The 27,382-nt window shown below is 48.3% G+C and overlaps 2 protein-coding genes across 9 annotated transcripts in view; one reads left to right on the top strand and one right to left on the bottom strand.

Moving 5' to 3' along the window:
* Positions 1-27,382, bottom strand: part of LOC147082191 (uncharacterized) — a 344,589-nt gene that overhangs the window by 304,171 nt on the left and 13,036 nt on the right. For 5 of the 8 annotated variants that reach the window (XM_085980416.1, XM_085980415.1, XM_085980414.1 and 2 more), the window contains exon 4: positions 13,596-18,345. The exons of 1 other annotated variant lie outside the window; for it this stretch is intronic. In XM_085980416.1, the coding sequence (XP_085836542.1) occupies positions 16,433-17,872 (1,440 nt within the window). In that variant the 5' untranslated portion in view covers positions 17,873-18,345 and the 3' untranslated portion in view covers positions 13,596-16,432. Of the gene's footprint in view, positions 1-10,049; positions 10,203-13,595; positions 18,346-19,821; positions 19,892-27,382 lie in introns of those variants that run through there. 2 more of the 8 variants (XR_015076247.1, XM_085980418.1) reach the window with 2 other exon arrangements.
* LOC147082192 (uncharacterized) lies at positions 1,022-10,007 on the top strand. The gene is made up of 2 exons (XM_085980412.1): positions 1,022-1,868; positions 7,204-10,007. Exon 2 carries the CDS (start codon positions 7,448-7,450, stop codon positions 8,894-8,896), a length of 1,449 nt encoding a protein of 482 aa, XP_085836538.1. The 5' UTR covers positions 1,022-1,868; positions 7,204-7,447; the 3' UTR covers positions 8,897-10,007.

Here is a 27,382-nt window from a genome sequence, read left to right as displayed (position 1 = left end):
ATCAACCGAGTGAACCTTCTCTGAACTGCCTCAAGAGCAAGTATATATTTTCTTAAATATGGAAACCAAAACTGTACGCAATATTCCAGGTGTGGCATCACCAGTACCCTGTATAACTGAAGCAAGACTTCCCTGCTTTTATACTCCAGCCCCCAAGCAATAAAAGCCAAGATTCCATTGGCCTTCCTGATTACCTGCTGCACCTGCATACTAACCTTCTGTGTTTCATGCACCAGGACCCCCAGATCCCTTTGTACTGTAACACTTTGCAGTTTCTCCCCATTTAGATAATAACTTGCTCTTTGATTTTTTCTGCCAAAGTACATAACCTCACACTTTCCAACATGATATTGCATCTGCCAAATTTCTGCCCACTCACTTAGCCTGTCTATGTCCTTTTGCAGGTTTTTTATGTCCTCCTCACTCACTGCTTTCCCTCCCATCTTTGTATCGTCAGCAAACTTGGATATGTTGCACTCGGTCCTCTCCTCCAAATCGTTAATATAGATTGTAAAGAGTTGGGGGTCCCAGCACTGACCCCTGCAGAACACCACTAGTTACTGATTGCCAACCCGAGAATGAACTATTTATCCCAACTCTCTGTTTTCTGTTAGATAGCCAATCTTCCACCCATGCCAGTATATTACCCCCAATCCTGTGATTTTTTATCTTGTGCAGTAATCTTTTGTGTGGCACCTTGTCACATGCCTTTTGGAAGTCCAAATACACCACATCCACTGGTTCCCCTTTATCCACTCTGTTTGTTACATCCTCAAAGAATTCGAGCAAATTTGTCAAACATGACTTCCCCTTTATAAAACCATGCTGACTCTGTCCGATTAAATTATGCTTATCCAAATGTCCTGTTACTGCTTCCTTAATAATGGACTCCAACATTTTACCAACCACAGATGTTAGGCTAACTGGTCAATAGTTTCCAGCTTTTTGTCTACGTCCCTTTTTAAATAAGGGCGTAACATTAGCAGTTTTCCAACCTGCTGGGACCTTGCCTGAATCCAGGGAGTTTTGGAAAATTACCACCAATGCATCCGCAATCCCCACCGCTACCTCTCTCAAGACCCTAGGATGTAAGCCATCAGGGCCAGGGGATTTATCCGCCTTAAGTCCCATTATCTTACTGAGTACTGTGGAAATGTGAATAAAATGGACGATGAATTGGCTTACAAAAATGGCTTTGCACAAGGAAAGTCAGATTAGATTAAAGAGCAGCCCCAGCTTTGCAAAGTGCAAAGCTAGCAGAAAAGAGAGACACCTGCCCCAGCCTGCGGCCAAGTGTTAACGAGCAATAAAGGTCACTGAAAGGGCTTAACTGCTAGCTAGAAGATGATTGACTAGCTATTGTGCGGTGCCCAATCACGATCCGGTACTTCAGGAAGGCATATGCAGCAGTGAGACAAGTCAGGACTTGCCCGCCAGACTGAAGACCAGATCATGGCCAAACTGAAAGGGCTTAAGTGATCCCCATTGGAGAACGCTTGTTGCCAGGGAAGTGATGTAATGACCCTTGTCCCACTGTATAAAAGGGGCTTCCCTACCGGTATTTGCTTTTTAGCCAGAAGACGTGTGGATCATCAAGAGAGTCAGACACCTCCCGGGGACGTAAATGCTGGCAACACGTGCCTAACCCGGTGTGACTCTCGGGACACGAATGTACTGTAAAAGACCTCAATATACTGTGTGACCACTGCGAACAGTTGGAAGTAATAAAATGTTGTTTTAACTCTCCGAACCCTCGAGCCTGAAATCATTCTTCGTACTACGGAACTCAAGACGAGGACCAGGAAAACCCGGTTCTAACAACTTGGCGTAATCGGCAGGATCGCAAGACATCAAGAAAGGGGAAAAAGGTAAGCACTATAATTTATTGTGCCCTTTTTGCACCCTGTCTCTGCGATCTTTATTGAACGAACCAACCGGGTAGCGTACCCTCTGGCTGGCGGTTAATGGAGCACAGTGTCCCATTGCTAGCACACGACAGAGTCCGGGACTCTGATCTATCGATAAACTTATTCGTTAAGTCTACGACCTGTGGCAACATGACAGAACCAAGTAAAAAACCAACGACGGAAAAAGGAGGCAAAGCCCCTCCCGAAACCACATTAGAAGAAATAGTAATCCAACTTAAACAGTATATAGAAAGTACATTCGATGTCCCACAACATGAATATAATATCGAACAAAAATTTGGTGCCTCAAAAGGACAATGGTCCCTTGATGATATAAAAAGAGCATGGGGCAAGACCACCCGTATGAAAGGAGGGAAAAGAAAAACGGGCTGGGTATTGGCCACCTTGAAACAGTGTAGGCAGAGAGGAGAAATAACTCGGAAGGCGGCAGAGGCCAAAGAAAAAGAACAAAAACAGCTCTCCATGAACAGATAACAAATTACAAAACCGAGTTAGAGAAACACCAAAAATGCCTTGAAAAAGCAAACGAAAGAGCAGAAAAGTGGAAGGCAAAAATCAAGAAGGAAAGGGAGGCACACAGGGAAAGCCCAAAAGTGGTGATGATTACCCCGACGCCCTTGTACCCTACCTATCCTGCAGCCCCCCCTACAGCCCCTCCGGCATATGAACAGCCCACGCCCCAACCCCGATCAAACGAAGCCCATATTGCTAAAATAAATACTCCTCTTACGGACTCATCAGACGAAGAAGATATAACCGAGAAACCACCCCCACGCCTTGCCCCCATCAGGTTACAAAAACATGAAGTAGGCGGCTGAAATCTCCGAATTTATACCTATTACCCGGCCAACCCAAAAGATATAGATCAATGGGCAACTGATATGCTGCACCCAAAGAAAAGCGGAGTAAAAGCCTGGCAGTTCTTGGAACGAAAAAGAACAATCTATAACCTGCACCCATTTGATGGATGCCAGGTTATAGCAGTAGTAGTTAGCGCAAGAGAGTCGGCCACCCTGACGGCAATAGTAAATATGGCCGTCACCAGACGAGCAAACGCCCTACTTAACGCAGCCAGACAAGCACACCAAGTGGCCTTAGCGGCGCATCAAGCAGCCAACCCACCTCCAGCTGCCGGAGCCGCACTCCCTGCCGTACCACCTCCAGCACCACCAGTCCTAATAGTCCCCCCTGACCTAGCTCTGATAGAATCAGAAGCCGATAGGACAGAAGGGTGGACGGCCATTAGAAATTAGCTACAGGAAAGGGGCCCGACCAATCCAGACTGGTCCAAAATAGCCTCCTGTGTCCAAAAAGAAAAAGAAGACCCCAATGACTTCGCCGTTAGTTTCGCTAACCAGTGGGTAGAGTACTCTGGCATGGGACAGAATACCGAAGCAGAGGTGGATGCCTGCACTCATGAACCATTGAAAAACGCCTTTATGAATGGTTTGAGACCTGACCTGGCAAAATTGGTAAAATTAACAATGGCAAACTGGAAAACAAACGCAGTTTCTTTTGCGGACCTGACCCAACAAGCCGTAACCCAGGATAGAGAACACTGTGCCAAGCTCCGAGTCATGAAACTAAACCCCCCGGAGCGAGTAAACTCTGCACCCCACTGGGAAAACCCAGATAAGAAACCAGGCACTTGCCACAAATGTGGGAAAGAGGGACACTGGGCTAGAACATGCCGAGTGGGCAACAGGGGTAGAGGAAGAAGCAATAACGGAGGAAGAGGTGGGGGAGGACAATGGCAAGGACAGGCAGTCCCAGATAATCAATCTGGCACAAATCCGTGGCAGACCCTGGGCGCCGCCGGCCTGGATGACACCCAGGCAATTACCCCCTCCCCACCGACCCTTAGCCCTGGAGAGATGGCGATGGTAGAAATGTACCGGAACTCAAACTCCACCGGAAGGGAAACCTTTGACAGCATGGCCCGACAGCATTCAAAAAACCAATAGACCCCACCAACGAACCCCCGAAGGTAGAGATACCTTGGCAACTGAGAGCTTTAATCACCCAAGCCAGGGACGGCCTCTATATGACTTTGTTGGTGGGAAAAACAGATAACTCACCCCCACTGGAAGTAGACTGCCTATTGGATACAGGAGCAGAATTGACGGTCCTCCCCACACAATATGCCCAAGACTGCCCGTTAGATGGAAAAACTAAGAAAGCCTTAGGGGCCAGTGGAGAAGACATCATCTTACATAGAACCCACCAAATGACCTTGTGTTTCGGCCCCTATGAAACAAGGGAACATCTATGGATTGGGCCCGTCACCGCCCCCATCATAGGCTTGGACATATTGACAAAGCTAGACTTTAGCCTACACTTCACTGGGAATGGAGACATAGGCTGGACGATCCAAAACAGCCCCCGCAGGATAAGAGCTGTGAAAGAGAATAGTAAGGACGAGTGGGGCCTGAAGGACCATCCTATCTGGGCGCGAGATAAATATGAGTGCGGAACCCTATGAATGGACCCCGTAACGTTCACAGGGAAGCCGCCACCTTCCACAAAACAGTACCCTATAAGCCCCGCCGCCATCACCGGCATTTTGCCTATAATCGAACAATTAGAAAAATGAGGGGTGTTAATTAAGACACACTCTGCCTCCAACAGTCCCGCGTGGCCAGTGGAAAAATCCAATGGACAATGGCGACTGAGCATTGATTATCGAAAGGCCAACGAGTGCATAGAACAAAAGACCCAATTGGTGGCGGACCCATCAGTTATCTTTAACTCCTTGGGATCTGAGGAAGAAATATTCTCAGTAATAGATATGGCCAATGGCTTTTGGGCCGTACCCTTAGCCAAAGAGGTGCAGCCGTGGTTCGCCTTTACGGTAGACCAACAACAGTACACCTGGACAAGGATGCCACAGGGCTTCCACAGTAGTCCTACGGTGTACCACCGGGCGATACAGAAGGACCTACGAACACTGCCCTCTCTGGAATCTACGGTGATCCAATATGTAGATGATATCCTTATAGCCTCAAAGACAAAAGAGCAACACCAAAAAGACCTTCTGATAATCCTAGGGCACCTAGAGCGGGCAGGACACAGAGCAACATGGGATAAAGCACAGATTAATAGAACCACAGTCACATACCTAGGACAACAGATATCCAAGGGAAATAGGGGACTGATGGAGGATAGAAAAAAGGCAATTCAAATGGCCGCATGCCCACGAACTGTAAAAGCCCTGAGATCATTTCTAGGCCTGTGTAACTTCAGCCGCCTCTGGATAGAATCATACAGCCAAAAAGCGCAGCCTTTGACCAAACTGCTAAAGGACAATCCGGGTTCCAGGGATCAGATCGCATTAAACCCAGAGCAAATGCGGACGTTCGAAGAACTGAAGCGCGCCCTATGTAGCGCACCGGCTTTAGCCATTCCCGATGCGCGGATGCCATTCCGCCTCTATGTACATGAAAAGGACGGCTATATGACAGCAGTACTAACCCAGGCCCACGGAGATAGACACAGGCCCGTAGGATACTACAGTACCCAGTTGGATTTGGTGGCCCAAGGATGGGGTAACTGTCTGAGAGCTATGCAAGCAACCTGCCTAGCAATAGAAGTTACAGCCCCGGTAGTTTTATCATAAAAGTTGGTGGTCCAATGCCCGCACACCGTCCATGCCATGTTAGGAATGAATAAGGTAGCTCAAGTGACCGCCTCTCGATGGACCCGATGGACCACGATTATGGAAACAGATAATCTGACCATTACTAAATCCGGGCCGGGCAATCCAGCAAGCATGATGCCCCTGACAAACCCCGGAGAACTAGAAAGTGATCACGACTGTGTAAACCTGTTAGACGCCACGCAGCAGAGGGCTGAGACACAGGAACTACCCTTACACAATCCCGAAATGGCCCTTTACACGGATGGGTCATCCTTTGTGGAAAAAGGAACTCGATTGGCAGGGTGGGCGGTCACAACAGAATTCGCAGTAGTACGAGCAAGAAGTATGGGAGGAGGGGCCTCAGCACAACAGGCAGAACTAGTCGCCCTCACCCAAGCCTGTCTCTATGCTCGAGACAAAACGGCCAATATATATACCGATTCTAGATATGCCTTTGGCATCGCTCATGACTTTGGACAACTATGGAAACAAAGAGGTTTTCTGACAGCTGCAGGTACACCCATAAAAAATGGAAGAGAGGTAACAGCATTAATGGATGCCATCCAGTTACCCGAAGAAGTGGCCATACTAAAATGTAAGGGCCATAACAAAGAAGATACCCCTGAAGCTAGGGGCAACGCTAGGGCAGACAAAGTAGCAAAACACGCCGCCCATACCATTACCCCCCCAACACCTCAGGTGCGATATATCACGACAAACAACGGCCAAGGGGACATCCTACTAATGCAAAGAGAGACCCCAAGGGAGGAACAATGGACATGGTTAGAAAATGGGTTGCAACCCAATAGAGATGGCATATGGCAACATCTTAAAACGGGAGCAGTAGGATGCCCAAAGAAACTGATGCCGTTTTTGGCCCAACAAATACACTCGTGTGGACACATAGCCGCACAGCAAATGACAGCCAGATTCCAGAGAAACTGGTGGGCAAAAGGGTTTCGAACTCAAGCTCAAAGAATAGTGGAGCAATGTGTGACATGCCAGAAAGTAAATCCTGGACAAAAAATTGAAGTACCAATGTTAAAAGCACCTGCTCCGGCAGGGCCCTTCCAACATTTACAGGTCGACTATATTTCCTTGCCAAAATGTCAGGGATATACAGATGTATTGGTGATAGTCGATTGCTTTTCACGATGGATTGAAGCCACCCCAGTTCGAAGCGCCACCGCTGCTGCAACCACGAAAGTCTTGTGTAAAGATTACATTCCTAGATGGGGCGTGCCCTTATGTATTGACTCAGACCAAGGCACACATTTTACGGGGGAAATAATTAAAGAACTTTGTATTTGTAGTAGTCTGCAATGGTCATTGCATTGCCCATACCACCCCCAATCATCGGGACAAGTGGAAAGAGCAAACAGGACAATTAAACAATGGCTCACTAAGTATCACTCTGAAGGAGTGCCATGGCCTCAGGCCCTACCCCTTGTCCAATGTAGTATTCGAGCCACCCCGAATAGGACCACTGGACTCAGCCCCTATGAGGTCGTTACCGGTAGACCAATGTCGCTACCCGGAACAATAGATCTACGTAGGGCTGACATTCATCTTCTAAGTGACACAGTACTAAAGTATTGCAAAGATCTAACAGATGCTGTCAGTTTTGCTTCCCAACAGGTCAGCGCAGCTTGGCAAGAACCCCCACCGGGAGGACACAGTTTAGTCCCCGGGCTACAAGTTTGGGTAAAGAAAATAAAGCCAGCCCCCCTGGAAGACAAGTGGGAAGGTCTGTATGTCATCCTGTTGACCACAGGAGCAGCCGTGAAAGTACAAGGAAAGAAGGCTTGGATACACGCGTCACACGTGAAAAGAGATACGACAGGAGCTCCAACAGAAGAATAAATTGGACTTATTGTGTACCATGATTCCCATCAACATATTGCTAGCCATCTCCTTTACCCCTTTTCTAACATGGGTAGGAGGTATAGAGAATAACTTATTTTATCGGACCCACCTACAGATACACGGAAACCGGAGTGTATGCTACCCCCTGGCCACATCAGTGGAATCCTTGTTTGCAGCCACACCAGGTTGGCAACCCCTCCCACTATATACCGCCGACATAATGAAACAGACATGCAAGGGCCAGACGGGTCGATATAGCCAGGGCGTTCGGGGGCAATGCGTGCAGCTAATAAGCTCAACAGACCCCGGTTGCCGAGGGCTCATGGGTGAGAATTGCACAACGTCAGGTAACTATCCCCTGTGTTTTACGGGTAAAGGATGGGGATGCGTATATGCCCTTATCCCCCAGGACAAAACCTGCATACAACAACAATGTGCCCGACACCACTGTCAGGTACACAGGGGCCAGCTGGCCTGTACATGCGAGGAACAAAGGTGCTTTAATGTCACAGCAGGAAGACAATTCATTTGTGGTCAGTGTAACGGGACCCATGTATCATCCGGTAAATGGATCTTCCCATTTGATACATTCCAGCTGTCCGGGTCTGGGGGAAACTCAAATGACCCCCTTAACTATTATTATACACAGTTTGCGAAGGTTAATAACCGGGAGGTCAAATGTTACCGAGCGAAGCACGGGTTTGCGTTCCTCCTCAATGGAACGTATACAACAGCGACGCCAAAACTCCCCTCTCTCTTCGCAGTAGGAGTAATCGCCCCCGTAGCTGTTCCCTGCCCCACCAGTACACCATCCAGACGGAAACGCCGAGCAGTCTCCGAGGAGTTCTGTGCAGATTGGCGAGATCCGACCACACTGGGTAGTTCAGTAGGGTGGGGTATTCTATCGGCCATATCATTGGGAGGGGGCGCAGGAGTGATAGCAGCCAAGAATAGGAATTATCTAATGTGCGGAATCACCCTCCTGGGCAATAGCACCATTAAAGCATTAATCGCCATAAATAAGGAAATGGCAACCCTACATCTTTTTAGCATGCAAAACCGATATGCTTTGGACTACCTCTTGGCACAAGAGGGAGGTACGTGTATGATTATAGGAGACAAATGCATTACAAACGTCAATAGTGAGAGACAAAATATCCAAGACGCTATAGACAAGATTAAAAATCAACTGGCCGACTTCATTGAAGCCGGAGGGGGTGAAGGATGGTTTACATGGCTGAAAACATTGGGACAGAAATTACTGTATGGTTTGATTGTTATAAGTGGTGTAATTTTGGGAATTATTATTGTTGTAAATAGTATCAAATGTTGTATAAGTCATGCAGGAGCTACTATACCCCCTCGTCTCTCCCGAATTAGGGTAGAAGTAGACACAGCAAAGCAGGGGGAACCCCCAGAGGAAGCCTGTTTGGTCACAGAATCACAGAATCTACAGTGCAGATAGAGGCCATTTCGGCCCATCGAGTCTGCACCGACACATACCCCACCCTATCCCCGTAACCCCACGTATTTAATCCCCTAACACTAAGGGTCAATTTATCATAGCCAAATCAACCTAACCCACACATCTTTGGCCTGTGGGAGGAAACCGGAGCACCCGGAGGAAACCCACGCAGACACAGGGAGAATGTGCAAACTCCACACAGACAGTCGCCCGAGGCCAGATTTGAACCCGGGTCCCTGGCGCTGTGAGGCAACAGTGCTAACCACTATGCCACCGTGCCCCCCTACACAGTTATCTGTAAATTCGAAATTAAAACCCTTTTGGTTGTGTTCATGGCCAGAACACAAACAAAACAGAGACACAGGGTGTGTTTTTGATAAAGTGCACTATCAAGAGTATACCTTGTATATAATGATTCTTGTAGATTGTATAAAGAATCAAAGGGAGGGATGTGGAAACGTGAGTAAAATGGACAATGAATTGGCTTACAAAAATGGTTTGGATGTGGAAATGGGAATAAAATGGGCAATGAATTGGCTTACAAAAATGGCTTCACACAAGAAAAGTCTAGATTAGATTAAAAAGCAGCCCCAGCTGTGCAAAGTGCAAAAGCTAGCAGAACAGAGAATCTGCCTCAGCCCGAGGCCAAGTGTTAACGAAGTGCTAACGACCAGATCAGGGCCACTGAAAGGGCCTAACTGCTGACTAGAGAATGATTGACTAGCCATTGTTCGGTGCCCACAGCAGTGAGACAAGTCAGGACCTGCTTGCCAGACTGAAGACCAGATCATGGTCAAACCGAAAGGGCTTGAGTGATTCCCATTGGAGAACGCTTGTTGCCAGGGAAGTGATGTAACAAAACACTTGTTGCCAGGAAAGTGATGTAGTGACCCTTGTCCCATGGTATAATAGGGGCTTCCCCACCGGTACTCTCTCTCTCTTAGCCAGAAGGCGTGTGGAACATCAAGAGGGTCAGACATCTCCCGGGGACGTAAATGCTGGCACCACGTGTCTAACCCGGTGTGACCCTCGGGACACGAATGTACTGTCGATATGCTGTATGACCACTCCGAACAGTAATGAATAAAATGATGTTGTTTTAACTCTCCGAACCCTCGAGCCTGGAATTCTTCGTACTACGGAACTCAAGAAGAGGACCAGAAAAACCCGATTCTTACAGCTGTTTTCTCCTTCCATGTACAAAGGCCGATGATATTCAGATCCTGATGAATCGAGCGACTCTGTCTGATCTTGAGGTGATGTTTGATCTGAGCTTCCTGTCTGTAAATGCTCCACTTCTAAAACCCTGGAAAAGGAGTTTAGAAAGGGGGTAAGAGGGAGAATGTTGTCTCATGTCCCCCTTTCCCAGCCCAGGCTGGTGTCTCTTCAGATCCTGGGACCTTTTAAATCTCTTCCCACAGTCAGAACATTTAATCAGTCTGCACAAGATAAAAAATCACAGGATTGGGGGTAATATACTGGCATGGGTGGAAGATTGGCTATCAAACAGAAAACAGAGAGTTGGGATAAATGGTTCATTCTCGGGTTGGCAGTCAGGAATTAGTGGTGTTCCGCAGGGGTCAGTGCTGGGACCCCAACTCTTTACAATCTATATTAACGATTTGGAGGAGGGGACCAAGTGCAACGTATCCAAGTTTGCCGACGATACAAAGATGGGAGAGAAAGCAGTGAGTGAGGACATAAAAAACCTGCAAAAGGACATAGACAGGCTAAGTGAGTGGGCAGAAATTTGGCAGATGGAATATAATGTTGGAAAGTGTGAGGTTATGCACTTTGGCAGAAAAAAATCAAAGAGCAAGTTATTATCTAAATGGAAAGAAACTGCAAAGTGCTACAGTACAAAGGGGTCTGGGGGTCCTGGTGCATGAAACACAGGTTAGTATGCAGGTACAGCAGGTGATCAGGAAGGCCAATGGAATCTTGGCTTTTATTGCAAGGGGGATGGAGTATAAAAGCAGGGAAGTCTTGCTTCAGTTATACAGGGTATTGGTGAGGCCACACCTGGAATATTGCGTACAGTTTTGGTTTCCATATTTAAGAAAAGATATACTTGCTCTCGAGGCAGTTCAGAGAAGGTTTACTCGGTTGATTCCGGAGATGAGGGGGTTGACTTATGAGGAAAGGTTGAGTAGGTTGGGCCTCTACTCATTGGAATTCAGAAGAATGAGAGGCGATCTTATCGAAACATAAGATTGTGAGGGGGCTTGATCGGGTGGATGTGGGGAGGATGTTTCCACTGATGGGTGAGACTAGAACTAGGGGGCATAATCTTAGAATAAGGGGCTGCCCTTTCAAAACTGAGATGAGAAGAAACTTCTTCACTCAGAGGGTGGTAAATCTATGGAATTTGCTACTTCAGATAGCTGTGGAAGCTGCGACATTAAGTAAATTTAAAACGGAGATAGACAGTTTCCTAACTGATAAGGGAATTAGGGGTTACGGGGAGCGGGCAGGGAAGTGGACGTGAGTCTAGGTTCGGATCAGCCATGATCCTATTGAATGGCGGAGCAGGCCCGAGGGGCCGTATGGTCTACTTCTGCTCCTACTTCTTATGTTCTTTTTCTCTTCACATATCTATAAAAGCTTTTACAGTCAGTTTTTATGTTCCCTGCAAGCTTACTCTCATATTCTATTTTCCCCTTCATAATTAATCCCTTTGTCCTCCTTTGTTGAATCCTAAACTGCTCCCAATCCTCAGGTTTACCGCATTTTCTGGCCAATTTACAGGAAACTTTGTTATCTGGCACTGACAGGACCGAGCTGGTGCCGTTAGATCAAAACAGCCGTATAAACCAGCGCGAATGTTAAAACATACAGAGCTTTCCAGCTCCGTGTGAATCAACAAACCCTCTTGCTTAGCAACAGCTTCAAAACAGTCGGCTGCAGCTGCAAGCGTCTCTAGCTGAAGCTGTTGCTTAGCTACAGACCTTGCAGAGCCTGACTGGGGGAAAAAAAAGCAACGAGAAGTAAAAAAACTTATAGAAAACAGCTCCTGAATTTTGCTGGTAGATAGAGCTTTCTGGACTTTTAACCTCCGGTTAAACGAAAGTTTCCTGTATATGTCCTCTCCTTGGATCTTATGCTGTCCCTAATTTCCCTTGTTAGCCACGGTTGAGTCACCTTTTTTGTTTTATTTTTGTGCCAAACTGGGATGAACAACTTCTGTAGTTCATCCATGCAGTCTTTGAATGTTTGCCATTGCCTATCCACCGTCAACCCTTTGAGTGCCATTCCCCAATCAATCCTACCCAACTCGCTCCTCAGACCATCGTAGTTTCCTTTATTTAAATTTAGGACCCTAGTCTCTGAGTCAACTACTTCATTCTCCATCTTAATGAAGAATTCGATCATATTATGATCACACCGACCCAAGGGGCCTTGCACAACAAGACTGCTAATTAATCCTTTCTCGTTACATAATACCCAGTCGAAGATGGCCTGATCTCTGGTTGGTTCCTCGACATATTAGTCCAGGAAACCATCCCGTAAACACTCCAGGAATTCCTCCTCCACAGTAGAGGACATGAGAGTGGGGGAGGGAGTCCCTTTAAATGTGGAGGAGGTGGGTGTCCCTTTAAATGTGGAGGGGATGATGTCCCTTTAAATGTGGAGGGGGTGGGTGACCCTTTAAATGTGGAGGGGGTGGGTGTCCCTTTAAATGTGGAGGGGTGGGTGTCCCTTTAAATGTGGAGGGGGTGGATGCCCCTTTAAATGTGGAGGGGGTGGATGCCCCTTTAAATGTGGAGGGGGTGGATGTCCCTTTAAATGTGGAGGGGGTGGGTGTCCCTTTAAATGTGGAGGGGTGGGTGTCCCTTGAAATGTGGAGGGGGTGGATGCCCCTTTAAATGTGGAGGGGGTGGATGCCCCTTTAAATGTGGAGGGGGTGGATGTCCCTTTAAATGCGGGGGGGGGCAGAGTCCCTTTAAATGTGGAGGGGGTGGGTGTCCCTTTAAATGTGGAGGGGGTGGGTGTCCCTTTAAATGTGGAGAGGCGGGGCCGCGCATGCTCATTCGGCCCCCTCACAACACCAGGCTGCCAGTGCGCCTGCGCGGGGCCTCCGAGGAGGAGGCGGAAGGCCGGGCACGGGGAAGAGGCGGAATCAGCGGCCGCGGTAAAGTCAAGTGTTGGGGAATCGATTTAAATCGAGGTGAGGGGGGAGCAGAGAGCGAGATTATAAAGTAAAAGACGAGAAAAACCAAACCTGAGAGTCGGGCAGGCGGGACCTCCGCGGACACCGAATGGAGCGCCGATTGTGACATCATCAGAGGAAGAGGCCCAATCAGGTGGATGGAGACTGGCCCGGCCTGGGACTGACGGGAGCTCTGACCAATAGGAAGAGGGCTGAGCTGGGAGGACTGACCTGGGCGGCCTGGTCCTCCAACCAATGGTGGTGCGGCAAGGGGGCGGGGCCTCCTCTCCAACTCAGGTGCGCTGGGGCCGATTGTGACACGCTGTCCCCAGGTGACTGGTAACTACAGGCCAATCAGTCTAATGTCAGTGGTGTAGGTGGGCATCCTTTACCTGGTTACGGTAATTTACCTGGTCAGGCAGCCTTTGCCACTGCACTGTGACCAATTCCAATCAGCGGTTTTGAATTGCTAAACCCCCCCCCCCCACCCTCCAGTTCTGACTTGAGGAACTTATAATTAATAATGATATATTAAAAACGGACAAATGGTCTGGATGCAAGAAAGTCAAATTTTATTAAAACTAAAGAAACTACACCACACGATCAAAGTAATCACGGTAAAATTGCTTAACAGGGGAAGGCAGACGGCAAAAACGAGGGATAAATGGCTACAATGTTAACCGTACAATCTTAGCAACATTTCCCTTAAATTACCACCTTTACTTCTCCCTAGATTGTCTTGCTAGTGGGTCAACACCTTGCTCACCTGCAGTCCAAAGAGTAAGAGACAAAAAAGGGGGCAGAGGACTTCCTGGGAGTCCCTGCTGTTTTCGCGCCGAAAAGGTCCGTGCGCAATTTCGCGCCGAAAAGTCCGAATACACAAGAGAAGGGCATTTAACTTCCTCCATTCATACATGGAGACATCACGTAGTAGTCAATTTCAGTGAATGGATGTGTGTTAGCAACCCATTGTGCTTGCCGTCCGATGATTGGCTGATTCAAATGGGCCACTCCCCAGTGTAAACAAGCAGCTTGTAGGTTACCAGACCCACCCAATACCACAGGGTGACTGACAGCTCGGTCTCCATTCAAACTTACTACAGGGCAGTGCTGAGCTTTTCATATGCTAACAGCCTGTCTGTCCTTTTCTGCTGCCTTTTAAAATTCTGTTTCCATGAGGTCTGTTCAGCCATTTTTATGCCCTGGGCAATTTAAACAGTCCAAAACTCAAGAGTACATCTTTTAATAAAATGTACAATCTTAAAGTGTGCGATTTTCACAAAGTTCTTTGATTCCAGTATCCAAGTGCTGCCTAGCTTACGAGCTTTTTAACGCAGCCTTTTGCGGTTCTGGGTATGTTTTAAAACATTGTCCAACCCAGAGACAATTTAAATCACACAAGTCTTCGTCTACGATGTGGATTAATATTTCCCGATCTTCGGGGGCTGAGGGGATTTTGCGACCCCTACAGTGGTGGGTGAACGACTGGAGACCATTGTCAAGGACAAAATTAATTCTCACTTGGAGAAGCGTGGATTAATAAGGGGCAGCCAGTACGGATTTGTTAAAGGTAAATCGTGTCTGATTAACCTGATTGAGTTCGCTGATGAAGTAACAGAGGGTTGATGAAGGTAGTGCAGCAGATGTTGTATATATGGACTTTCAAAAGGCATTTGATAAAATACCACAAGAGACTTACTCTGAAAATAGAAGCAGAGGGAATTAAAGGGCTGATGGTAATTTGGGTATATAATTGGCTAAGGGAGAGGAGGCAGTGAGCAGTGCTGAGGGATGTTTTTCTGACTGGAGGGAAGTATGCAGTGGGCTCCCCCAGGGGTCGGTATTAGGACCATTGCTTTTCTTGTTATATATAACTGACCTGGACTTGGGTATAGGTGAACAATTTCAAAGTTTACGGATGATCCTATTTACTATGTTGCCAAGTTTTGTGAGTGTAGTAGTAGCAGACTTCAGAAGGACAGAGACAGACTGTGAAATGAGCAGACACAAGGCAGATGAAATTAAATGAGGATAAGTGTGAAGTGATGCACTTTGGGAGAAACAACAGGGAGAGGCCGTATAATCTAAATGGGACTAGTTTGAGGGGGTGCAAGAGCAGAGGGACCTGGGGGTCCATATTCACAAGTCTTTGAAAGTGCCACGGCAAGTTGGTGAGGCAGTTCAGGAAGCGTATGGGATACTTGGCTTTGTAAATAGGGCCATTGAATACAAAAACAAGGAAGTTACACTAAACCTTTACAAATCACTAGTTAGGAACATAGGACAGGAGGAGGCCATTCAGCCCCTCGAGCCTGTTCCGCCATTCAATGAGATCATGACTGATCTGTGACCTAACTCCATACACCCGCCTTTGGCCCATATCCCTTAATACCTTTGGTTAACAAAAACCTATCAATCTCAGATTGAAAATTAACAATTGATCAAGCATCAATTGCTGTTTGCGGAAGAGAGTTCCAAACCTCTACCACCCTTTGTGTGTAGAAGTGTTTCCTAATTTCACTCCTGAAAGGTCTGGCTCTAATTTTTAGACTATGCCCCCAGTCCTAGAATCCCCAACCAGCGGAAATAGTTTCTCTCTATCTACACTATCTGTTCCCCTTAATATCCTGAAAACTTCGATCAGATCACCCCTTAACTTTCTAAATTCCAGGGAATACAACCCTAATTTGTGTAATCCCTCCTCGTAACTTAACCCTTGAAGTCCAGGTATCATTCTGGTACACCTACGCTGCACTCCCTCCAAGGCCAATATATCCTTCCTAAGATGTGATGCCTAGAACTGCTCACAGTGCTCCAGGTGTGGTCTAACTCGGGTTTTGTACAGCTGCAGGGTTTTGGCCTCAGCTGGAGTCTTGTGTACAGTTCTGGGCACCACACTTTAGGAAGGATGTCAAGGCCTTGGAGAGGGTGCAGAGGAGGTTGACCAGGATGGTACCAGGGATGAGGGACTTCAGTTATGTGGAGAGATTGGAGAAGCTGGGATTGTTCCCCTTAGAGCAGAGAAGGTTAAGAGGAGACCTAATAGAGATGTTCAAAATGATGAGGGGATTTGATCGAGCAAGTAGGGAGAAACTGTTCACTTTGGCAAGTGGGTCGGTAACCAAAGGTCACAGATTTAAAATAGTTACTAAAAGAACTAGAGGTGAAATGAGGAGAATTGTTTTCATACAGAGGGTTGTTAAGATCTGGAACGCACCATCTGAAAGGATGCTGGAATCAGGTTCCACAGGAACTTTCAAACAGTAATTGGACGAGTCCTTGAAGAGGACTAGTTTGCAGAGTTCTGGGGATAAAGCTGGGGTGTGGGACTAAATTGGACAGCTCTTTCAAAGACACGATGGGCCAAATCACCTCCTTCTGTGCTGTTAGATTCTATGATCAGTGTGAAGTCGCTGGTGTCTCTTCAACTCCCCGGAGCTTTTAAAGCTCTTCCCACAGTCAGAACATTTAAAGGGCCTCTCGTCAGTGTGAACTCGCTGATGTGTCAGCAGGTTGGATGAATTAGCGAATCCCTTCCCACACACAGAGCAGCTGAACGGCCTCTCCCCAGTGTGAACTCGCCGATGTGCCAGCAGGGTGCATGACTGAGCGAATCCCTTCCCACACACGGAGCAGGTGAACGGTCTCTCCCCAGTGTGAACTCGCTGGTGTACCAGCAGGCGGGATGACAGAGTGAATCCTTTCCCACACACAGAGCAAGTGAATGGTCTCTCCCCAGTGTGAACTCGCTGATGTACCAGCAGGTTGGATGACTGAGTGAATCCCTTCCCACACATGGAGCAGGTAAACGGCCTCTCCCCAGTGTGTAGGCGTTGGTGTTTCTTGAGCTCCTCGGAGCTTTTAAAACTCTTCCCACACTCAAAACATTTAAAGGGTCTCTCGTTAGTGTGAACTCGCTGGTGCCCCTTCAGCTCCCTGGAGCTTTTAAAGCTCTTCCCACAGTCAGAACATTGAAAGGGTCTCTCGTCAGTGTGAACTCGCTGGTGTTTCAGCAGGGTGGATGACTGAGTGAATCCCTTCCCACACACGGAGCAGGTGAACGGTCTCTCCCCAGTGTGAACTCGCTGATGTACCATCAGGTCGAATGACTGAATGAATCCCTTCCCACACACGCAGCAGGTGAATGGCCTCTCCCCAGTGTGTAGGTGTTGGTGTCTCTTCAACTCCCCGGAGCTTTTAAAGCTCATCCCACAGTCAGAACATTTAAAGGGTCTCTCGTCCGTGTGAACTCGCTGGTGTACCAGCAGGTAGGATGAATCAGTGAATCCCTTCCCACACACGGAGCAGGTGAACGGTCTCTCCCCAGTGTGTAGGAGCCAGTGTCCCTTCAGCTTCTGGGGGCATTTAAAGCTCTTCCCACAGTCAGAACATTTAAAAGGTCTCTCGTCAGTGTGAATAAGTTGGTGTTGCTTTAGTACCTTGGGGCTTTTAAAGCTCTTCCCACAGTCAGAACATTGAAATGGTCTCTCATCAGTGTGAACTCCCTGGTGTCCCTTCAGATACCGAGCGCTTTTAAAGCTCTTCCCACAGTCAGAACATTGAAATGGTCTCTCGTCAGTGTGAATAAGTTGGTGTCGCTTTAGTACCTTGGGGCTTTTAAAGCTCTTCCCACAGTCAGAACATTGAAATGGTCTCTCATCAGTGTGAACTCCCTGGTGTCCCTTCAGATACCGAGCGCTTTTAAAGCTCTTCCCACAGTCAGAACATTGAAATGGTCTCTCGTCAGTGTGAATAAGTTGGTGTCGCTTTAGTACCTTGGGGCTTTTAAAGCTCTTCCCAGTCAGAACATTGAAATGGTCTCTCATCAGTGTGAACTCCCTGGTGTCCCTTCAGATGCCGAGCACTTTTAAAGCTCTTCACACAGTCAGAACATTGAAATGGTCTCTCCTCAGTGTGAACTCGCTGGTGTGTTTGCAGATGGGATGAACAAACAAATCCCTTTCCACACAAGGAGCAGGTGAACAGACTGTCCCTGGTGTGACTGCCCCGTTGAACTTCCAATGCAGACGGGGAACTGAAGGCCTTCCCGCCGTCCCCACCTTTACCCGGTTTCTCCCTGGTGTGACGGTGCACGTGTCTCACCAGGTCAGGCGATCGGCTGAATCCGCGTCCACACACCGAACACGTGTGCGGTTTGTCTGCGTTGCGATCCCTGCTCTCTCCTTCCATGTGCAAAGGCCGATGATATTCAGGTCCTGATGAATCCAGCGACTCTGTCAGATCTTGACGTGATGTTTGGTCTGAGCTTCCCGCCTGTAACTGCTCCACTTCTACAACCCTGTAAATTGAGATCAGAAAAGGATCAGAGGCAAACTGTTGTTTAATTTTCCCCTTTCCGAACATGGGGCAGTGAAGCTGATTTTCAGGCCCCAGCTGCTGCACAGGTTGGTTGAAAGGATCAGCAGTAATGGCGGCTGTAATACCCACAAGCCCCCCGCGCTCCAGAAAGCACTCTTGACTCTGAGTCCCGCGCATGTGCTCATGGCACCCGCGCTCTCCCTCCTGCTCTACAATCGCCCGTCCCGATCAGTCCGCAACATGCATGCTCAGCACACAAAACCCCGCGGTTGGAACATCGGGCGTGCATGCGGAGCCGCAACATCTGGTACGCATGCGCGGCTCAGGTGGGGGCGAGTCGGTGTTTCGCCTCAGCCGCCAGGGAGGTGCGCATGCGCAGGATGACCCAACATTCTTCCCGTCAGCAATCACTCCCTCGTTTCTTTAATAAAAACAGAAAATGCTGGAAATACTCAGCAGGTCAGGCAGCATCTGTGGAGAGAGAAACAGAGTTAACGTTTCAGGTCGATGACCATTTGTCAGAACTGCTTGCTCTTTAGTGTCAGCCAGTGGCTCAGTGGGCAGCACTCTCGCCTCCGAGTCAGAAAGTTGTGGGTTCATAGTCCCACTCCAGAGACTTGAGCACAAAAATCCAGGCTGACATTCCAGTGCAGTGCTGAGGGAGTGCGGCACTGTCGGAGGTGCGGTCTTTCAGATGAGATGTTAAATTGAGGCCCTGTTTGCTCTCTCAGGTGGATGTAAAAGATCCCATGGCATTATTTCAGGAAAGAAAGACTTGCATTTATATAGTGCCACCAGATATCCTAAAGTGCTTTACAGCCAATGAAGTACTACAATGAAGTAGTCACTGTTGTAATGTGGGAAAGAGCAGGGGAATTATCCCCGGTGTCTGAGCCAATGTTTATCCCTCAATCAACATAAAAAATGATAGATTATCTGGTCATTATCACATTGCTGTTTGTGGGAGCTTGCTGTGCGCTAATTGACTGCCGCATTTCCTACATTACAACAGTGACTACACTGCAAAAGTACTTCATTGGCTGTAAAGTACTTTGGCACGTCTGGTGGTGGTGAAAGGCGCTATATAAATGCAAGTCTTTCTTTCTTCACTGGTCTCACCAGCGACCTCTTCTGGCGGTTGGTTGATTGACAGACGAGAGTCCGCGCATGCGCACAGGGAGCGGCGGTTTGTGCCGAGTCCGGCACAGCGACCCCTCCCGGTCACCAAGGGTAATGACCGCGCATGCCCAGAGGAGACCAACCCCCTCCCCCACTCGGAGCTGCGCCTGCGCACTCGGATCCTGCCGGACGGAGTCGGCGCGGGGCCATTCCGGGGAAAGGCCTTGGTGTCGGTTCCAGAGTCACGATAGGTGACGCGAAGTGAGTTTTCTCCGCTCCGATTGGGTGGAGAATGCCGCGGGATGGATCGGGAGAGAATCGAGAGAAATAGAAAAACCTCAGAGTCCGCGAGGCCCCGGACCGAGCGGCGGCACTTGGACGGTGCACCTGATCTCCTCGGGGACACGTCACCCGGGCCCGCCGCCTGATTGACGGCAGCTTCCCACCAATAGGGAGCGAGCGGGGCGGGGCTGGACGAGCGAGCCGGCGGCGGGTCCTCCAACCAATCGGGGAGCCCGAGGGGCGGGACTATCAGCACCCAGTGGGCGGGGCTGGAGGAGCGAGCCGGCGGCGGGCCCTCCAACCAATCGGGGAGCCCGAGGGGCGGGACTATCAGCACCCAGTGGGCGGGGCTGGAGGAGCGAGCTGGCGGCGGGCCCTCCAACCAATCGGGGAGCCCGAGGGGGCGGGACTAGCGACACCCAGTGGGCGAGGCTGGAGGAGCGAGCCGGCGGCGGGTCCTCCAACCAATCGGGGAGCCCGAGGGGCGGGGCTTGCGGCACCCAGTGGGCGGGGCTGGAGGAGCGAGCCGGCAGCGGGTCCTCCAACCAATCGGGGAGCCCAAGGGGCGGGACTAGCGCCGGCTGATTGTCTGATCCGCAGGGCAGCGAGTTTCTCCAGTCCCTTGTTCGGGGCCAGGGGAGGCTGTGGGCCTTTATTCCCCGCATTGGACACAAGGCTCTTTATCTCAGGCATAGGGTGACGTCGCACTGAAACTTTCCGTCCTCCTTTACAAAGATGGCTGCCGTTAACCTGGGCTTGTAAGGGGAAGAAATCCCCGCAACTGCAAACAAGGGATCTTCAGCTTATTATTGGGGGCTTGCCTCCTGCACGAGTTGTTTATGAAGCCTCCCCACCCACCTACAGGTCCATTACTCCCTCCGTCGCGATTTTTACCCGCTGCACCATCGCGCTCCCGGCTTCAGCTCCTCTCCATCTCCAGTAACGCACTGCGCATGCTCAATATACAGCCCCTCCTGCGCCTGCGCGCTGGGCTCTTGTAGGCTGGGTGCGGCACGTGGTCCACCGCGGGGAATGCTGGGTAAAAGACCAGATTAGTGAATGGAACATGATTTACTGTGATCAGATTGAGGACTGAACCATGTTCATTCTAGTAGTCATGGTTTGTTTCTGCTGATCTTAATAACTCCTGTATCTGCGCTGGAGATTAATATTGTTTAAATAGTGAATAAATAAAGCTCGAGGAACAGCACCTCATCTTTCGATTCGGCACTTTACAGCCTTCTGGACTCAACGTTGAGTTCAACAATTTCAGACTTTAACCCTTACTCCCATTTTTCATGCTGTATGATTTTGCCATCCCCATTTGCAACATTTTCCAAGACTCGGTTTCACAGCCACACCTCTTTCCTCAGCACCTGTCTCCGGTTCCAACTTATTCCACGTGGATTCCAACTGAACTTCCACCCTTCCTGTTTCAGATCCACCCAGGATAACTTTCCTGCCTCTTACTTTAGTAATATCTGTTACATCTCTAGCTTTTTCCAGTTCTGATGAAGGGTCCCAGACCTGAAACGTTAATTCTGTTTCTCTCTCCACGGATGCTGCCTGGCCTGCTGAGTATTTCCAGCATTTTCTGTTGTTATTTCAGTGAATAAATAAGCTTTGTTTAAAACACAGTGTGTCAAATATTTGATTTCTCCATGATAAGAGAAGACGAATTGATGTTCTGTTCCAGACTGTTTAATTTCTGGGCCTTTTCTTACTCTAGATTATTTCCGTTCTCATCTCGTTCGCCTTCTACCACATCAAACCCCAAGCTTGATCCGTTTACATAGAAACATAGAAGATAGGAGCCGGAGTAGGCCATTCGGCCCCTCGATCCTGCTCCGCCATTCAATGAGATCATGGCTGATCATCCAAATTCAGTACCCGGTCCCTGCCTTCTCCCCATATCCCTTGATCCCTTTAGCTCTAAGAAATATATCTAACTCCTTCTTGAATATATTTAAAGACTTGGCCTCAACCGCCTTCTGTGGTAGAGAATTCCACAGGTTCACCACTCTCTGGGTGAAGAAATTCTTCCTCATCTCTGTCCTGAATGGCTTACCCCTTATCCTTAGACTATGACCCCTGGTTCTGGACTCTCCGACCATCAGGAACATTCTACCTGCATCTAATTTGTCCAGACCTGTCAGAATTTCATAAGTTTCGATGAGATCCCCTCTCATTCTTCTAAACTCCAGCCAGTATAAGCCCAATCGACCCAATCTCTCCTCATACGTCATTCCTGCCATCCCAGGGATCAGCCTTGTGAATCTTCGCTGAACTCCTTCCATGGTAAGAACATCCTTCCTCAGATAAGGCGACCAAAACTGCACACAGTACTCAAGGTGTGGTCTCACCAAGGCCCTGTCCAACTGCAGCAGGACATCCTTGCTCCTGTACTCAAACCCTTTTGCTATGAAGGCCAACATACCATTTGCCTTCTTCACCGCCTGCTACACCTGCATGCTTACCTTCAGCGACTGGTGCACAAAGGACACCCAGGTCTCGTTGCACTTCCCCTTCTCCCAATCTATTGCCATTCAGATAACAGTCTGCCTTTCTGTTTTTGACACCAAAGTGGACAACCTCGCATTTATCCACGTTATATTGCATCTGCCACGCTTCTGCCCAATCACCCAACCTCTGGGATCTCAGAAAACACCATGAATATACAACTGGTGGATTTGACTGCTGTTTTACAATCATAATTCTCCATTTGTGTGTGTGCCCGTGCATTATAACTATCAATCAGCAGCCTTTCCTTTCCCCACTGTGGAAATGTAAAAGCGATTGTTAATTCAGTACCAGTTTGAGACTTCGTAAAATTCAGTACTTTGCTGTTTCACTAACGCTGCCACTAGTGCAATAAACACACAACAGCAACAGAGGGGCAAGGAGAATGTATGAGAAATGATTAGTGGTAACATAATAGGGAACACTAATGCCTTTTATAAACATATAGTGAAAGAATAGTCCAAGGAAAGGTGGGGCCGATTACTGACCAAAAAGGCAATCTTGTGGAAGCAGAGGACATGGCTGAGGTACTAAATTAACACTTTACCTCCGTATTCACTAAAAGGAGAGGATGCTGCCAATCGTACAGTAAAGGAGGAGGTGGTAGAGAAATTGGACAGGATATAAATCGATTAGGACGATGTACTAAATTGGTTGGCAGGGCTCAAAGTAGAAATGTCACCCGCTCTGCCACAATCTTCCAATCCTTAGATATGGGAAAGGTGCCAGAGGACGGGAGGGCTGCAAACGTTACTTCCCTGTTCAAAAAAGGAGCGCGCGATGAACCAAATAACTACAGGCCACTCAGCTTAACATCGGTGTTATTTCCGAAACACAATTAACCGTCACTTGGAAGAACATGGGTTTATTAGCGACAGACAAAATGGATTTTATTTAAAGGCAAATCTAACCTGGCTGACTTGAATGAGCCAATGGATGAAATAGGAGAGGGTTGATGAAGGTAGTGCAGTTGATGTTCTGTTTCTGGACTTTCAGAAGGCCTTTGATAAAGTACCTCATAATAGACTGGTGAACAAAATTGGAGCCAATGATATTAAAGGAGCAGTGGCAGCGTGGATACTAAATTGGTGAAGGGACAGAAAACAGACAGTAGTTGTGAACCGATATTGTTCACACTGGAGGGAAGTTTACAGTGTCCCCAGGGGGCGGGATTAGGACCACTGCTCTTTGATTTATTTCAGTGACATGGACTTGGGTATACAGGGCATAGTTTAAAAGTTTGTCGATGACACGAATCTCGGAAAAGTCGTAAACCGTGAGGAGGACAGCAGAAGACTTCAGGAGGAAATAGAGACACTGGTGAAATGGGCAGACACATGGCAGGTGAAGTTTAATGCAGAGAAGTGTGAAATGCTGCATTTTGGAAGGAAGAATGAGGCGATGCAATTTAAACCAACTGGTACAATTTAAAGGGGTTGCAGGAACAGTAAAACTTGGGGGTATAGATACAGAAATCTTTGACGGTGGCAGGACAGGACGATAAGGCTTTTAGAAACGTATATGGGAGCATTGGCTTTATAAATAGAGGCACAGGAACATCGGAAGAGGAGTAGGCCGCTCATTCACTCCAGCTTGTTCCTCCATTCAATTCGATCATGGCTGAGCTGTATCTTAACTCCATCTCCCCGCCTTGGTTCCATATCCCTAAATACCATTGCCTAACACAAATCTATCAATGGCAGTTTGTCATTTTCAATTGACCGAACCTCAACAGCTTCTTGAGGGCGAGTGTTCTAGATTTCCACTGCACTGTGTCTGAAGAAATGCTTTGTAACATCACCGCTGAACGGCCTCGCTCTGCGGTTAAGGTTACGTGGACCCCTAGTTCTCTCCGCTCATCCACAGTTCCTAACTTCTAACATCACCCCTGAACGGCCTCGCTCTGCAGTTAAGGTTACGTGGACCCCTAGTTCTCTCTGCCCATCCACAGTTCCTAACATCACCCCTGAACGGCCTCGCTCTGCGGTTAAGGTTACGTGGACCCCTCGTTCTCTCTGCCCATCCACAGTTCCTAACTTCTAACATCACCCCTGAACGGCCTCGCTCTGCGGTTAAGGTTACGTGGACCCCTCGTTCTCTCTGCCCATCCACAGTTCCTAACTTCTAACATCACCCCTGAACGGCCTCGCTCTGCGGTTAAGGTTACGTGGACCCCTCGTTCTCTCTGCCCATCCACAGTTCCTAACTTCTAACATCACCCCTGAACGGCCTCGCTCTGCGGTTAAGGTTACGTGGACCCCTAGTTCTCTCTGCCCACCCACAGTTCCTAACTTCTAACATCACCCCTGAACGGCCTCGCTCTGCGGTTAAGGTTACGTGGACCCCTCGTTCTCTCTGCCCATCCACAGTTCCTAACATCACCCCTGAACGGCCTCGCTCTGCGGTTAAGGTTACGTGGACCCCTCGTTCTCTCTGCCCATCCACAGTTCCTAACTTCTAACCTCACCCCTGAACGGCCTCGCTCTGCGGTTAAGGTTACGTGGACCCCCAGTTCTCTCTGCCCATCCACAGTTCCTAACTTCTAACCATTCAGAACATTCTCTGATCGATCCTTTTCAGGTCCAACGTGAATGAGCTCATTTCTTTCTGAAGTGAGGGGATTGCGACAAACTTGCTCAATCCACTCCAGGAGGGTGGGTTCTCCGGCGTTCTGAATGTTATTTAATATTGGTGTCGCGAGTCTAACGCCCTTGAACGTCTATGTGGACACGGTGTCAAGATGTAATTAGAGTGGGAGGAGGCTCCCGTGGAGTATAAACACAGCATAGACCACTTGAGCCGAATGGACTCTTTCTCTGCTGCAGTTTCGATGTAAATCTAATCTGCCCCGAACTGTCACAAACTCCAATCTCTGTGACTGTGACCATGGTGTGTAACCCTTCCTTGTCCATCATTCACCTTCCCACAGCATTCGATATAGTCTCATCTGGCATTCTTTTCCATGTCATGGCCTCCACTGTCCATCCCATAAAACTGATCCTCATGTGCTTCCTGTCCTAGCTCCCTGATCGCAGATCGCAAATCTCCAGCAATGGGTTAACTTTTGTCTTTCTATCCACACCTATATTGTTGGCCAATATTGAACCGATGATGCTGCTTCTGGTGCATAGTAACCGATTACTGTAGCGCCGGAGGCAGATTGGATTGTTTCAATATCTGCTTCTTGGGATTTGCCAGGGCATTGAAATCTCTGTGCCGAGATTGCCTCATCAGGCACCTCCATTGACTGGGCGAGGCTGCATCATAGACCCATAATATGATACAGCACAGGAGGTCATTCAGCCCATCAGGCACCTCCATTGACTGGGCGAGGCTGCATCATAGACCCATAATATGATACAGCACAGGAGGTCATTCAGCCCATCAGGCACCTCCATTGACGAGGCGAGGCTGCATCATAGACCCATAATATGATACAGCACAGGAGGTCATTCAGCCCATCACACCGGTGCTGACTCTTTGGAAGAGCTATCCCATTATTACCACTGCCCCTCTCTTTCCCCATAGCCCTGTAAATGTTTTCCCTTCAAGTATTTATCCAATTCCCATTTCAATGTTACAACAGAATCTGCTTCCTCCACCCTTTCGGACAATGCATTCCAGATCACACTAACTCGCTGTGTAACACAATGTTACCTCACCACCCTTTCGGACAATGCATTCCAGATCTCACTAACTCGCTGTGTAACACAATGTTACCTCACCACCCTTTCGGACAATGCATTCCAGATCTCACTAACTCGCTGTGTAACACAATGTTACCTCACCACCCTTTCGGACAATGCATTCCAGATCTCACTAACTCGCTGTGTAACACAATGTTACCTCACCACCCTTTCGGGCAATGCATTCCAGATCACACTAACTCGCTGTGTAACACAATGTTACCTCACCACCCTTTCAGACAATGCATTCCAGATCTCACTAACTCGCTGTGTAACACAATGTTACCTCACCACCCTTTCGGACAATGCATTCCAGATCACACTAACTCACTGTGTAACACAATGTTACCTCACCACCCTTTCGGACAATGCATTCCAGATCTCACTAACTCGCTGTGTAACACAATGTTACCTCACCACCCTTTCGGACAATGCATTCCAGATCTCACTAACTCGCTGTGTAACACAATGTTACCTCACCACCCTTTCGGACAATGCATTCCAGATCACACTAACTCGCTGTGTAACACAATGTTACCTCACCACCCTTTCGGACAATGCATTCCAGATCACACTAACTCGCTGTGTAACACAATGTTACCTCACCACCCTTTCGGACAATGCATTCCAGATCTCACTAACTCGCTGTGTAACACAATGTTACCTCACCACCCTTTCGGACAATGCATTCCAGATCTCACTAACTCGCTGTGTAACACAATGTTACCTCACCACCCTTTCGGACAATGCATTCCAGATCTCACTAACTCGCTGTGTAACACAATGTTACCTCACCACCCTTTCGGGCAATGCATTCCAGATCACACTAACTCGCTGTGTAACACAATGTTGCCTCACCACCCTTTCGGACAATGCATTCCAGATCACACTAACTCGCTGTGTAACACAATGTTACCTCACCACCCTTTCGGACAATGCATTCCAGATCACACTAACTCGCTGTGTAACACAATGTTACCTCACCACCCTTTCGGACAATGCATTCCAGATCACACTAACTCGCTGTGTAACACAATGTTACCTCACCACCCTTTCGGACAATGCATTCCAGATCACACTAACTCGCTGTGTAACACAATGTTACCTCACCACCCTTTCGGGCAATGCATTCCAGATCTCACTAACTCGCTGTGTAACACATTGTTACCTCTCCACCCTTTCGGACAATGCATTCCAGATCTCACTAACTCGCTGTGTAACACAATGTTACCTCACCACCCTTTCGGGCAATGCATTCCAGATCACACTAACTCGCTGTGTAACACAATGTTACCTCACCTTGCCTGTGGCTCGTTTTCCACTCACTTTAAATCTGCGTCGTCTGGTTACTGACCCTTCTGCCAATGGAAACAGTTCCTCCTTATTTACTCATCAAAACCATTCATGAGT

The sequence above is a fragment of the Somniosus microcephalus genome, unplaced genomic scaffold (genome assembly GCF_052327205.1).
Source record: "Somniosus microcephalus isolate GS21.2 unplaced genomic scaffold, FLI_Smic_1.0 scaffold148, whole genome shotgun sequence".
In the NCBI taxonomy this organism is placed as follows: domain Eukaryota; kingdom Metazoa; phylum Chordata; class Chondrichthyes; order Squaliformes; family Somniosidae; genus Somniosus; species Somniosus microcephalus.
Note: the sequence above shows the minus strand (reverse complement) of the source record. Positions and strands in the feature narration are given on the sequence as shown.

Bases quoted from the DNA above. Each gene is read 5' to 3' on its own strand.
- LOC147082192 (XM_085980412.1), top strand. From the start codon at position 7,448: ATGATTCCCATCAACATATTGCTAGCCATCTCCTTTACCCCTTTTCTA.